Raw genomic sequence first — 14,957 nt, 5'->3', positions numbered from 1 at the left:
GTGTATAACAAGGTTTTGACTTCCCTAGAACTACTGTTAGGTGTTCCAAATAAGGTCTATACTTGGGTCTGTGTACTTTCAAGTATAATGTTGTTTTATATTGTGATTTCATATAATGTTTCAGTATTTACTTAACCCCTAGATTTATCTGGGCCTACCTGTATTTAAATAAATCCTTTATTTTTATAATACATAGTGTTTCAGTGTTTCTCTGGATCATTTGTATTACAATTTTCACTTGTACTGTATCTACTGCCCTCTCTCCCTCCTAAGATAAGCCTGGCTGCTCTGCCTACGCTACCATGTACTCAGGTGGTACAGTCTTATACTAAGAGTGGAGTCTTGTACTGCCTCAGTTGAATGGTTTTACTAGGCCCTTAACTGGACTTCAGAAAAACTGACCTAACATCAACAGAAGTTCCGGATGGTCACCCTCCAGCACGTCCTGGGTTAGCTGGTGGAGGGCGATTTCCTGTCGTCGTTGGATTTGGAGGATGCTTACTTCCATATCCCCATCCTAAAGGGACACCGAAAGTTTCTCAGGTTCGTGGTCCAAGGGCGTCGCTACCAGTTCAGAGCCCTTCCCTTCGGATTGAGGTCGGCACCCAGGGTGTTCACCAAGTGCCTCGCACCGGTGGCGGCGCGGCTGCGCCTGGAGGGGATCCACGTCTACCCCTACCTGGACGACGGGCTCATCCGAGCAAAGACAAGGGAGCTTGCCGCGGAGCACACGGCGAGGACCGTCCAACTACTCACGGACCTGGGTTTCTCCATAAACTACACCAAGTCCCATCTGGTGCCCGCGCAAGACGCACTGTTTCTGGGAGCGAAACTCGACACAGTGGCGCTTCTGGCCTCTCCGTCGGAGGAAAGGACGAGAGCCATCATGGGCAAGGTGCAGCGGATGCTGGTTGCGGACGCAGCCAGGGTGAGGTCCATCAAATCCCTCCTCGGAATGATGTCTTCTTGCATTTATCTCATCCGCCTGTGCAGGCTTCGGATGCGCCCGTTACAGGAGTTCCTGGACGCTCGCTGGATCCAGACGACGGGCAGCTTCGAGGACAGGATCACACTCGACGAGAGCTTCCGACGAGCAATCCGGTGGTGGGGCACCCGCACGCATCTGATGGAGGGCATGGACTTCCAGACCCCGGGCCACCAGAAGACAGTGACCACGGATGCCTCCCTGGAAGGGTGGGGAGCGCACACCGAAAATCTGCACGCGAGAGGCCTTTGGCTTCCGACGGAGATGTCCCTCCATATCAACGTCCTGGAGCTCCCTGCAGTGTTTTGGGCCCTCAGGTCCTTTCTTCCGTCCCTCAAGGGCAAGGTGGTGAGGATATTCACCGACAACACCACCACCATGTTCTACATCAGGAAGCAGGGCGGCACCAGATCCCCAGCCCTGTCAAAGGAGGCGCAGGATCTGTGGCATTGGGCCGTCGCCCAAGGGATGTTTCTGGTGCCGTTTCATCTGGCAGGAATAAAAAACACCATCGCCGACTCGCTAAGCAGAGAGCTGCGCTCGTGCCACGAGTGGGAACTACGACAGGATCTAGTGGACCGCCTCTTCCGAAGGTGGGGCACAACCGCAGATCGATCTGTTCGCGACGGCGAAGAACTCCAAGTGCCGGAGGTTCGCCAGCAGGTTTCCCCAGCCGAGGAGCATGGGCGATGCTTTCTCGTTCCCCTGGGAGGGCCTATTTCTATATGCGTTCCCCCCCATTGCCGTTGCTGATCCGGCTCATCAACCAGCTCAAGAGGTCACGGTGCAAGATGATCCTCGTCGCACCTGCGTGGCCGAGGCAGATATGGTCCCCGGACCTTCTGGACTTGTCAGCGTCCCCGGCATTCAAGCTGCCAGTGGACGCGGATCTTCTCTCCAGGGAAGGAGGCGTCATCCTCCATCACGACCCGAAGTCGCTGAACTTGCAGGCCTGGCTCCTGCAGCGTTAGAGTTTGGAGGTTACGACATACCGGCCGACTGCAGAGAGGTTCTTGCAAAGGCCAGGACGCCCTCAACTCTTAAATGCTACGGACACAAATGGAAGAGGTTCTCTGTCTGGTGCCACGCGCAGAAGATTAACCCTCTACGGATTACGGCTCCTCAAGTACTGCAGTACCTACTGACGCTGGCCAAGGCTGGACTGGCGCACGCTTCCATCAAGATTCATCTTGCTGCGATCTCCCGATACACCAGAACCACGGGACGGACGTCTTTGTGGTCTCATCGTCTGGTGAAAGAATTCATGAAGGGACTGTTCAGATCGTTCCCACCGGTGAAGGCTCCGTCCCCGGCGTGGGAGCTCAACGTGGTGCTGACCAAGCTCATGGGACCTCCGTTCGAGCCTCTGCACTCAGCTCCGTTGAAGTTCTTGTCGTGGAAAACAGCGTTTCTTGTGGCCATCACCTCCGCACGACGGGTGGGAGAGATACAGGCCCTTTCCTGCAAGCCCCCGTACTTGACTTTTCACGACACGAGGGTAGTGCTCAGGACGCACCCCTCCTTCATGCCCAAGGTGCCGTCAGACTTCCACCTCAACGAACCCTTGGTGTTGCCTGTTTTCTTCCCGTCGCCTTCGTCGCCGGCTGAAAGGACTTTGCACTCGCTGGATGTGGCTAGAGCGCTGAAGTTCTACTTGGACCGCACAAAGAGTTTTCGGAAGACGTCACAACTTTTTGTGAACTTTGGACCTGTCAATCAGCGGAAGGCTCTCTCAAAGGCTTCCATTTCCAGATGGCTCTCCGGCTGTATCATGTACTGTCATCGGTTGGCAAACCGACCGCTGCCCGGCCGTCCGAGAGCCCATTCCACCAGAGCGATCGCAGCTACCACGGCGTTCCTATCTGGTGTGCCCCTGCTGGACATCTGCAGGGCTGCTACGTGGAGGTCGACGCACACCTTCACGAAATTCTACTGCGTCGACCGGGATTCCAGGGAGGAGTCCAGGGTCGGCCAAGCAGTGCTGCGCAACCTGTTCGCCTAAGGTGAGCCTGGTGAGACGGTAAGAGATGCTTAATGTTGAGTTGTTGTATTGCTTAATGTTGAGCCTGTTGCCACCTCCCGTGGTTGTGCATGTGTGTACTGCTATGTATTCCTTTATTCATGAGCATGTGAATCCATGCCAGACCCCATGCTGGAGAAGGAACAAGTTACTTACCTGTAACTGTTGTTCTCCAGCATGGGTCTGGCATGGATTCACATGCGAACCCTCCCGCCTACCCCTCTGCGGCTCTTCACTTGGTCATACTGCCACTTCACGTGCTACCAAATCTGAAGATGGCTGCCAGAGGCGGGGCTTAGGGAGATGGCAGTCATTGGCTGTGGTCAGTATGATGCAGAGATCAGTGATTGGTTACTACTACAAAAGACAGATCAGAAACGAAACTGATACTGATTTTTCTTTACCGAGGATTCCCAGCCTGACGACAGGGAATATTCATGAGTATGTGAATCCATGCCAGACCCATGCTGGAGAACAACAGTTACAGGTAAGTAACTTGTTCCTTCTCCCTCATGGATGAAGGCTAAGGAGGCAGTGTGGGCCCCTGATGGTTTACACTTACATCTGGGATCCCCTTTCACATGATCTACAGATCCACATATAAAACATTTCCCAAATGGAAATATTCTCTGGAATGGGGGTGTGGGGGGGGGGGGTTTGTTTACCTCCCTCTGGTTTTGCACCAGTGGGTTCACTAGACCTACCAGGTTTCCCATGGAATTTAGTCTTGCTATGTTTGTGGCCCTCCTTTGGTTGGTTGGAATCATAATTCTCTTTCCCTTCTTTCTTGTGCTGGTTCCCCTCTTCCTTCTTGTGAGTTGCCCCAGAGTCCTTGTGAGTGGCCATGTTGGCTACCCACAAGTCAGCAGCTTGTGCTAGCTTTTTAGGGTCAACTTCCTTTGAGTCAGCCAAGTGCTGTCTCAGCTCAGGACAGCAGGCCTCAAAAATAGATTGTAGCAAAAAAAAGATTTCTCATTCCTTCAAAGGTGTGTACTCTGTACCCCTTAACCCAACCATCTAAGTTTTTCAAACATTCACATACCCAGGTAGCCCAAGGGGTACCATCAGTCTTTTTGAGGGTCCTAAACCTCTTAAGGTGCTGAGAAGGAATTTTCCCAAATCTGGCTATTAATGCCAGCTTTACTGATTCATAATCCTTTCTCTCACTGGTACCCAATCCCATCACAGCATTATTCAGGGGGAGCCTAGGCATGAGCTGTAGAATGAAATCATTCCCACTTATTCCTTGAAGACCATAGGTCTATTCAAACATGCCTAGCCAATCCAACACATCAAGTTTAGGTTCATACATACTTAATGCTTCTTTAGGCAGGCAAGACCTCTTGGGACTAGCAGACCTAGAAGACCCTGAAAGGGAAGCATAATCAAGGGACATCTTTCTCATATCCATTTCATGTTGCATTGCTCTTTCTCTTAGTTTCACCTCTTGATGTTTGGCTTGAGCTTGGACATTTAGTTCCTTGAATTTCAACTCTAATCTTGGTCTCTCAAGAGGAATATATTCTGGGTTTAAATGTGGACCTTGTGGGGTCCCAATGGGAAGTGACTGGGGTACAAGGGCAGGCTGTGGCTGTGGCTCCTCTTGCAAATTGGAGCTCGACTCTAAACTAGCATCCTTATCATTATCTTCCACATTACTTGTGCGAGTATGTGTTACATGCCCGCTATCCAACCTTTGGTGATTTAACAACCTTGTAATCAATTCACACGTTTTTCCTTTCAGAGTCAGACCCATGGTTTTACACACATCTTTTAGTTGTTCTACTGTTAGGACAATCAGGGCTGCCTCATTAAAGTTATCCATATTTGGCAAGTTATAATTGCTTAACTTTTTGGTGGAGCTTAGCCTTGTGGCTGGTTTAGTTGGGCACAAGAACAGCAAATAGTCAATATAACCATTCTACGCCAATCCCACCGCCTGCCACCAGTGTTGGGCAAGAATTGATGTAGTAACACTGTGTGAGAATACACAACACCTGTCTTAGTATTAGGTAAGCCACCTTTTGGTGTCGGGCTGTACTAGACAAGTTGGTAGTGTGACAGAGCAGCCAGGCCTATCTCAAGAAGAGTAAATGAGGGCTGTAGCAAGGAAATTCGCAAATACAAGTAACCAAATACCACTAACATTCAAGGTTTCAGCTATAAATAGTTACTTATTTATCATCAATGTTTAAATAAGCGTTCTTTAAAAAGGGCAAGATATGTAACAATCAAGAATACTTAATGGATAATCTTTAGAGATGCTTTTTATACACTTCCTACACCCGGAGGTGACTTCATTCACATGGACAGTAATAACGTTTATATATCACTAGTACACCTTGCAGATTTTGAGGTTGCAGAAAGGAAAAGTTAAAGGAAGGAAAAAGGTTAAACCGGTTCTCAGGGCATGTGAGTGTACTTAATCTTCCAATTAAGTCTAGACAAGCCTTTCCCAGCAATAAAAGTCTAAAACAAGTTAACACCTATGAGGAACAGAAATATCAAAGTCAATGGACTAGAAGAGTCTGCAGGAAGCCAGGAAAGCCAAAGTCAGTTGGGGCACAGTCTATGGAGCTGAGGCACTTCTTAGATAATAAAAGTCTTGCACAAAATTAGAGAGTTTGTAGAAATCACTTGTAGGGTCATGCTGTGAAGCCTGTGAAAAGCAGGGTTGGAATCAACTCCAAAAAGTAAGCCAATGCAAGTCTCAACTGAGAAAAGCGCATCTAAAGAGACCATGAGGAAAGTACCTCTGGTTTGAAGAAGAGTGGTCCAGCTATATTCTGTCCTGTTGCAACGATGCAGATCCTGTGTTCCTGAGCCTCAGTCGTGGGGACGAGAGGGAGGACGTCTGGAGGGCTCCTGCGGCAGCAATTTGGAGGTCGTCGACAGCTACAGGCTCTTTTCGTTTCAGCAGCAATTTTGCGGTTTCAGCGCGCGGTAAACAGCACCACCGCAGATCTCTAATACCGGTTGGGCTTCTTTCACTCCTTGGGTCCTGCACTCTGGTGAGGGGACTCGAGCTCGAGTTGTCCTGCTTCTGGAGGGTTCTTGGGAGACTCCTGGAGCTTCTGGGCAGATTTCAGATGTTTTACTCGAGTACGGATATCTTGACCCCTGACACTCAGTTCCTGAAGTAACAAAGACAAACAGCCAGTCGGGGGATGGTCCAGTTGAGTGTGTCTCAGGGTTAGTTGATCCCACTAACCCATCGGAAACAGTCGTCCCTTCCGGAGCGTTTCTTGTCTGATTAGAGAAAGGAGTTTCAGCACAGCAGCAGGGCTTCACCGGGCAATTCAAAGGTCCAGGAGGATACAGCAAGCTTAGTTCACTGTTTCTTAGTAGGATGTTCTTCCCAGTGGTCGGCTCTACTCTAGTCCCAATAACCTCTTCTTTTGAGCAGGTTTCCCCCATTCATGCACAGCCTGGGCTGTCAATCACACAGCAGCGTGGCTGTCCTAAAAGGACAGCCAGCCAATCAGGACTGGTTGCCTTCAGGCACTCCTAGAAACAAAGGACAGGGAAGTTTCAGGAACCTCCCTCACTTCCTGCCCTTCCAGGCACACTGGAGCCGGAAGCGGGTTTCAGGACTGAAGACCGCCAAAGTCAAAACTAACAAAGGGCCCAAACCCGGCTTGCCGTGCAGAGTAAAACCCAAAAAATAAAATGCCCCTCAAACAGAAAATGGTGAAGATAGAAGACTGGGCCTTTTTGACAAAATGGTCACGCATGGATGCTATACTGTTGCTAAGCGTTCAGGCTGCAGTAGAAAAGCACAATGGTAGTAACATTAAACCACTTCGACCAGCCATTTAAAGTAGTTAGGGTAACATAACAAATATTACATGACTGGATAGGATAAGGGGCTACTAAGGGACCTCCCAGCACTCCACATGAGAATGTGTGTGCTGGTCCTACAAAGAGAGAAGGGCAAGTAAAGTCAATTTTACTTTACTATTCTTGGGAACAATAATTCACACAAGGCAAGGTATTTAAACCTTATGAGAAATCTAAAGGATTTCTCTCTGACAATGCACTAGAGGTGCAGTGTGTCACCATACAAAAAGTATATGCCTATGGAGTTTGCCAGACTCCAAAAAGAGTGAAAACACATAATCCAAATCAGGTCAAAACACATGAGAGAGTGACAAAAAGTTGCACTCACTCCAGGGTTAAAATTAAAAAGTCCTAAAGTCCAGCAAAACATCTAGGGTTCTCTACGGTTGAAGGGGAATTAGCACAGAAATTAAGATTTCTCCCTAGCACCCTCATAGTGCACTCAAGACTACAACCCATCCTACTAGTGTTAGGACTAGTAAGGCACACAGTCTTAGAAGATCTACTGCACATGCCCATAAATGAGCCAATACTTTGCGCTCGCGCTCAGCCGTTCTATATTCAACTTCTATTTGTTACAATATTTCAATGGCAACTACAGATTGTACATGTTATGGCTCATATGCTTGATGGCAAGGCCGGCAAACAGAATCCTTAGGGCTGGTCTTGACTAAGCCCAGAACTGTGAGCAAATGCTCACATTAATAAGCCCTCCCATTCGTGGATATGACCATCATGGCGGTTAGCTGATTTTAAGATGGCTTAGGACCCAGTCTGTTGGAAGGACATCCTATAAACCGAAGGGGGTCTTTTTTTTTCTTCGCAATGTCGTATAATGAACTGTGTACTCTAGTCTCTATGCCGTCAGCAAAATGTTTACTGTATTGCTCATTACCAAATGCCATGCTGCGGTAAAGCATGCAATTGCAATTTGACACGCTTTTCTTAAACAGGGTTGTAGGTTTTCTGAAGTATGTTTCTTATTAGACATACATTTTATAGTTTTCTGGTGTTTGAGTCACTAGTACATCATTTTTTTAACTTTTCTTTCCTTTGTCTCTGTAAACAGCCAGCAACCCCAACACGCCTTATAGCTGCAACCCCTATTCAGCCACTTCCACAGAACCAGTCCACACCAAAGCGAATCGACACTCCAAGTTTGGAAGAGCCCAGTGACTTGGAGGAACTTGAACAGTTCGCCAAAACTTTCAAACAAAGAAGAATAAAATTGGGATTCACTCAGGTAACTTGGTGAATGAAGTCAGTTGATGAGCAGATTACATTAGGTTGATGGTAAACGCTCCATGCAGTAAACCCTCCATGCAATAAAGTTACATTGATGTCTCATTATGTCAGGGAGTTTACGCTTGTATTCGCTAATGATGCTTTGGTGGGCCTTTTGATAAATGTTTGTGGGATAGTGGTTTTTGAGGCATTTCTTCAATGCACCCTTTATAAATCGAATTCAATTTTAAAAAAGCTTTTATTTTGCAAAATACCTCAACTTTTATATAATAAAGTTGAAAGTATACCTAAGATCCTAGTGCTCACCTTTCATTTAATATCCAGCATGAGGGCACATGCAGTGGAACCTTGGCCAGTTTTACTTAACCAAAAAGAAGGCAACTATTCCTTGCTGCATGACCGTCATTTTTCTTGCCATCCTATCTGCCATTCCTGTTGTTCCTCTCCAAGAGCTCATCCATCAAGTGCCTAATATTGCTTGGCACTGTGGAAACCCATCTGATGGATCCTATTCCATTTAGATGGGATGTCGACACAGTAAATACAGTGGCTAATGAATTGCTCCCAAAGTTTGTGGGGGCTACACAATTACTCTTTTCTGTGGTTGAACTGGTTGTCTGATCGGAACTTATGACAGAACTTGCTCATATATTAATATGTGCATGGTCCAATTTCCTCCCGTACACCTTGAAAAGAAAATTATATGGTTAGTGTTGATCCCCTCATACCTGGAGTTTTGCATTCCTTTTATAAATGTGTCCACCATTTGTTACATGTTTTCCACATTATATCCTATTATATAAATGGGCATGCAGGTTAATTGTTTTTAAATGTAATTTGACTAGGGCATTGTAGAGTGGTAAAATTACCCCTTACATCTTATGACCTTGTTCATACAGGATATAACTAGCTGCTTTAAGAGAAACCTCTGTCCATTGGCCCTTCCATAAGACAAGTAAAGGATGTTTCAAGACGCGTACACTTTTTAACCAGTATTAAAAAGGTTAAGAATTTGGAGGATAGTGTATGCATACCCATCTCTGACCAAGGTTCCATCACCACACTTTTCTGTGCATGAATAAATAAGGTTTCATCTGTTTTTGCCTCACTCTGAGTTTGTCAATCCCTTGTAGTATTAGTAGCACTTGCATGGAAGCTTAGTTTTGTGGTCGAGCCTAGCCATGCACCAAAACAGAAATGCTTTTTCGGCCCTGTAGGGATTGTTAAGACAGTTGTTCTGAGTAAAACCATACAACTGAGATGGTACAAAACCACTCTTAGAATAAGGCTGTACCACCTGAGTATTTGGTAGTATAGACCGAGCAGTCAGGCTTATTTTAGGAGGGAGAGCGGGCTGTAGGAAGTTACACAGTACTTGTAGTATACCAAGGCTTCAACAGAAACACTTACAACCATAAGTATTATACAAAAATAAAGGTGTATTATAAATACAGTTAGGCCAGGTTAAGTCTTGGGGTAAGTACTTTGTCGTAGTCATAAACACATTATAAAACACAACACAATGCTTTAAAGTACACAGATCAAAGCATTGATCTGGTTCAGAAAACTAACAGTATTTCTATCTAAGTCGGACCTTATCAAACAAATTTAGTATAGGACATACCTATTCGTGGGGAGTAAAAGCATCAGTTACTTTTAGATTACTTTACAGCAAGTCAAGGGTAGTAGACCCTGTCAGTCATGCGATGACACTCGGTTAAGGAATCACTTAGTAAACCAACCCTGTTACCAGGATACCTTTTTGAATAGTGGAACACACATTCATGGAACAGTGGAAACCTATAACTACCCTTAGGATAACAGTTATACCAGTTGAGTAAGACCTTATGGTGTAATATACAATTACAATTGTTTTTCAGCTCAGTGGAACACAGACTCAGGTAAGCAATAACTTTTCACACTAATTTAGGATTTCTCCAGGCAGACCAAGGTCAGCTACACCTACAGATGACTTTTTAAGAATGGCACATAGCTATCCTAGGCAGGTAAAACCTAATGTTGTAATATACTATTACAGTTGCTTTTTAGATCAGTGGAACACAGACTAAGGTAAGCAATAACTCTCTAACTCCTTTTAGAATGGCATAAGGCAGACCAAGGTAAGTAAAACACACTGTACACTTAAGAGTTGCACATTGCTAGTCCAGGTAAGTAAAACCCAAGGCAGATTTATTCTAGACATTCTATACAGCAGGTCAGGGAAAGCAAGACCCAGTTGATAAACGTATACACTAATATTCTGAAAGAAATAGTTAAGTGAAGCCAGCAGCATTTCCTTTGGGAAAGAGGCATAACCAATTCACAGGTAAGTAAAATAACCTTACAAATACCTTTCAGAATGGCAGAACACTTTCAAGGTAAGTAAGAACCTTTGTAATTGCTCACTCTGAGTGACAGTTACCAACCAACTCCTTCACAAGTAAGTACACTTTTTACAGGCTCCATCCTTAGAAGTCTTTCCCTGTTCTTGGAGCATAAGTTTTCTCAGTGGCAGAAGGGGGAGCACTAGGTCTCTAGTGTCCAACAGGCAGTTCAGAAAGGCACAGCAGTAGCAAAAGTCAGAGTTCCTGAGAAACACTGTTCAAACAAGTAAGTATTTCACTTGAGAGTTAGTTGGGGTCCAGGGACTTCTGAGAAGACACCCTAGAAGGATTCCAGCAGTGGACCTGGGGGGAACAGGATGAGATGCCTCCCAATCACAAAAAACACCCCAAAGCTACACAGGAATCACAAAAGCTTAAGGTAAGTAAATACCCCAGCCAACACAGTACCTCAGCACCGAACAAGAGTTGCAGCGAGGTAGACTTGAGGATCTACAGCCAGAAACCTGGTCGATTAATTCCTTGTCATGAAGACTGAAGACAGGACGCTGGAAGGGATTTTGCAGCTGGGATCAACTGGGAAGGCTCCAGGCAGCAGTTTCTTCTTGGCTGAATGCGGCTCTGTGGTTTTGGCACCCTTTTCAGGAGCCAGGAGAAGACTGAATATCGCTGGTTGGATTCTCATCTCTCTACCTTAGAGACCGCCAGCAACTTCGCTGGATTTTGAGGACTTGAATTTTTAACCTGGAGAGAGAGAGACCCTTTTTCCCCACTCTCTAATGTATTTGTAATATGATTTGAACACTGTGTTTCTTTTGGTTGTGGAGTCTGGCAAACTCCATAGGCATAATGTTTTACATTGTGTCACACAGCACCTTCAGTGCAGTGGCACAGGAAAGTCTTCCAGATTTCTCCAAGGTTTAAATACCTTCTCTTGGATAAACTACTGCTTCCAAGAGCAGTAAAGTAAAATTTACTTTACTTACATTTGTAACTTTCTAGACTCAGCACACACTATCTTATAATAGGGTGCTGGAGGGGTTACTTAGTATCCCCTTTGTCTACTTTCTCATGTAACATTTTTATGTTACCCTTTCCTCGATGACTGGCTAGTGGCAGTGGTTTACTTTTAACTACTGTGGTGTGCTTTTACCGCGGGCTGCGTTCGCAGCTGCAGTAAAGCACCAAAGGGTGCCATTTTTGTCAAAATGGCCCCAGCTCTTGTTTTTTCAACTTTTCTTTGTGGGAAGGTCCTTCTTGAGATTTACTCTGCGCGCCAAACCAGGTTTGCTCCCTTTGCTCCCTTTGTTCATTTTGCCTTTGGCCGGATTCACGAGGGAAGCTCGCCTCTGGCTCCAGGGTGTCTGGCTGGGGGCAGGAAGCGAGGGAGGTGCCCGAATCTCCCTGTGCTTAGTCTCCTAGGAGACAGGAATGCACTCCATGGTGATTGGCTGGCTGGCTGTCCGGCAAAGACAGCCACCATGCTGGGTGACTGACAGCTTGGCTGGAATGAATGGGGGAAACCTTCATAAAAGGCAAGGCTTTTAGGCTTGGAGTCGACCACTGGACAAAGGAATCCGAAGAGACGCCGGCTGCAACTCCTGGACCGTTGGTTTGCCCGGTGAAGCTCTGCTGCTGTGCTGAAGCTCCAAATTCGCCTCTACTACAGAAGCCCTGCAAGGACGACTTCTCCCCTTGAGTTGGTGGGACCAATCACCTCAAAAGTAAACCACCTGGACATCCTCTTGAAGCCGGTTGAATTTCCACTGCAGTTGCTGTTGGAACCGAAGAGCCAGGGAGAGGAACACCAGATCGTGTGCATTGCTTTTCAGTTGGCCAAGAGCTCCAGGAAGATACTCCAGACTCCCAGGAAGCAGGACTGACTGGGCCTGAGCCACCTCAACAGAGTGCCGGACCCCAGATGCAAGGAAAGCCCATCTCGACAGCCAAGAGTCTGCGGTAGTGCGATTTGCTGAGACGCGAGAAGCTGAAACCGTGAAGGGCTACTGAATAGAAGATGGTCCTTTTCTGTCGCTGACCATCCCATTGCAGTGCAGGAGTCCTCCAGACGTCCTCCCTCTTGTCCCCACGACTGAGGCCCAGGAACACAGGATCTGCAGAGCTGCACAGGAACAGAAGCCAGCTGGAACCATTTTTCTTCTAACCAAAGGTACTGTAAAGTCTAAGTGAACTTACCTCTTGTCGTGTAACCTCACTTGTCTTGGTTGCTTCTGTAGAGTTGCTAACAGCTTCTTTACCTCACAAGCCTAATCAGCTTGTGGCCCTGCTTTGATTTCTTCTTATTTACAAAGACTTCTAAAACATTGTGCAAGACTTTTTACCTACCTGCAAGAATTGCTTCAGCTCACCTAGACTTTTGCCCAATTGAGTTTGGTCTGGCCTGGCTCCCTGAATGACTCTTCTTCCCTCTGACTGTGTGTTTTGTCTTCCTTCCAGGAAGGGGTTATCTTACTTTGCATTGGGGGTTACCAAAAGTACCTACCTGCTTCAGAATATTTGTGACATCTCTTGTCTTGTTCTAATAACCTTTTTCTTTGACATATTCCTAAGCATTGCTCTAAATGCAACAGTGATCTATTAATGTCCACAGTGTCCTAGCTATTAGTCACATGAGGGTGTAGGAACCATCTGTGTGCCATCCCAAATTGGTACTTGCTGATTTATAGAAATTAAGAGTGTTATCTTGACCCCTCTTGAGATAATCCTGGCTGCTCAACACGCTACCAACCTGTGTAGTACAGACTTATACCAAAGGTTGGGTTCCTATTGCCAGGAGGTTAGGGTTGTAGTAGTGCACCCAAAGGGTACTGTTACAATCTTGCCTAACCGGATCCCTCCTGGTCTCTTACCAATACTGGTGGTCCATCTGCATGAAGGATCTGTAGTGAGAATTAATACAGAGGGAAAAGGATCATCTCCGATAGAAACTATGAATAGCTTATGCCAAGGTTTCATTTTCGCGCCAACACTTTTTAATCTGTATTCGTCAGGTGCTGGTCAGTGCCCAAAAGCCACCTCCTTGATCTCCCCTAAAATTGAGGTACGGAAAATAAATGGGTGTGCGTATGCTGATGACTTGTTAATTGATAGCACACCTGTAGGCCTTCATTGTCAAATTAACGGCTTTTCTAATTATGTCATCAGCAATGGCCTTGTGATCAACGAGAAGAAATCAGAGATTGTGTGCTTAAACAATCGAACAAAGCTATCTTTATTGAGTTGGTTTTTTTAAGAAACATAAATTGACAAAAATGAGATCACTGATATCTAGGCTTTCCAGTGTTTGACACACGAAAAAAATATCTGTACTGGAACTGTACTGTGGAGCGGACAGGATACTTGATGCTACAGATAAGAAAGGTTGCCCAGAAGTATTGTAAATATTCTATATTACTGCCGATTTTGTTTTTACGAGTCAAATGTTAACCCCAAGTTGTGATACGGCTTAGCACTGCTTCCATTTTGTACACAAATTGATTTACAGAGGATTGAGGCAAAAATCTGTTGATCGCTGCTGTACTGTTGAAATGTAGCCCAATGGCAGCCCTGAGCTATGAACTGGGCTTACAGTTTCTGGGGAGCTTGGCTGAGTGGAAAAGAATTTCCCTGTACAGAAACCTAATCGTTGCAAAGGAGAATAGTCTTTCTCCAGCATGGGGTCTGGCATGGATTCACATGCTCATGAATATTCCCCGTCGTCAGGCTGGGAATCCTCGGTAAAGAAAAAACCAGTATCAGTTTCGTTTCTGATCTGTCTTTCGTAGTAATACCCAATCACTGGTCTCTGCGTCATACTGACCACAGCCAATGACTGCCCTCTACCTAAGCACCGCCTCTGGCAGCCATCTTCAGATTTTTACCGCACGTTCATGTGTTGGGATCCTCGTGCTATTGCTCTCGAGCGTTAGTGCTATTTTTTTTTTTCACGTTTTTTCTCAAAAACTTCGTTTTTTCGGTCAAAAGAGCCTCAAGCTCCACCGACTCTCCATCCGATCAACGGGGACCCGTGTCGGATTCGTCTGCGCCCCTCAAGGGTGAAGATTTCGTCGAGCTACGCTTTTGGAGGACTCCAGAAGCTTCTCAGGCCCGGACATGGCCCAGGAGAAGGGAAGCTCGACGCCCGGAAAGCTGTTCAGGATCTGCCCTGGATGCCAGCTGCAGAACGTCTTTAAGGAGGACGAACACTCCTTTTGTCTCTACTGCTTACATGAGGACAAGACGCACGTGGAGAAGGACTGTGCGTTTTGCGGCAATATGTCGGAGCGGACCATGAAGGACCGCCATCAACGTCTCGCCAACTGGCTGGAAGGGAAGAGCCCGTCAGGTGAGAAGAAGAGGAAGAAATCCGAGCGGTCTTCTAAGACCTTTGAGGATGCCCCGGCGACGGGGGTCCAACACAAGGCCAAGCACCGCGAGTCCGCTGGCACCGGGAGCGCCGAACGGTCGGGCTCTACGGGCGCCAGGCAGGGCGCACCCTCCCCGGCACCATCAGCCACGAGCCAAC

General features: G+C 46.6%; 1 protein-coding gene across 19 annotated transcripts in view; it reads left to right on the top strand.

Moving 5' to 3' along the window:
• Positions 1-14,957, top strand: part of POU2F1 (POU class 2 homeobox 1) — a 1,344,877-nt gene that overhangs the window by 990,046 nt on the left and 339,874 nt on the right. For all 19 annotated transcript variants that reach the window (XM_069635947.1, XM_069635943.1, XM_069635944.1 and 16 more), the window contains one exon: positions 7,915-8,088. In XM_069635947.1, coding sequence (XP_069492048.1) covers positions 7,915-8,088 — 174 coding nt within the window. The remainder of the gene's footprint in view (positions 1-7,914; positions 8,089-14,957) is intronic.

Source organism: Ambystoma mexicanum, chromosome 7p (genome assembly GCF_040938575.1).
Source record: "Ambystoma mexicanum isolate Mex_15411 chromosome 7p, UKY_AmexF1_1, whole genome shotgun sequence".
NCBI lineage: Eukaryota > Metazoa > Chordata > Amphibia > Caudata > Ambystomatidae > Ambystoma > Ambystoma mexicanum.
This window is presented reverse-complemented; position numbering and strand designations above follow the sequence as displayed.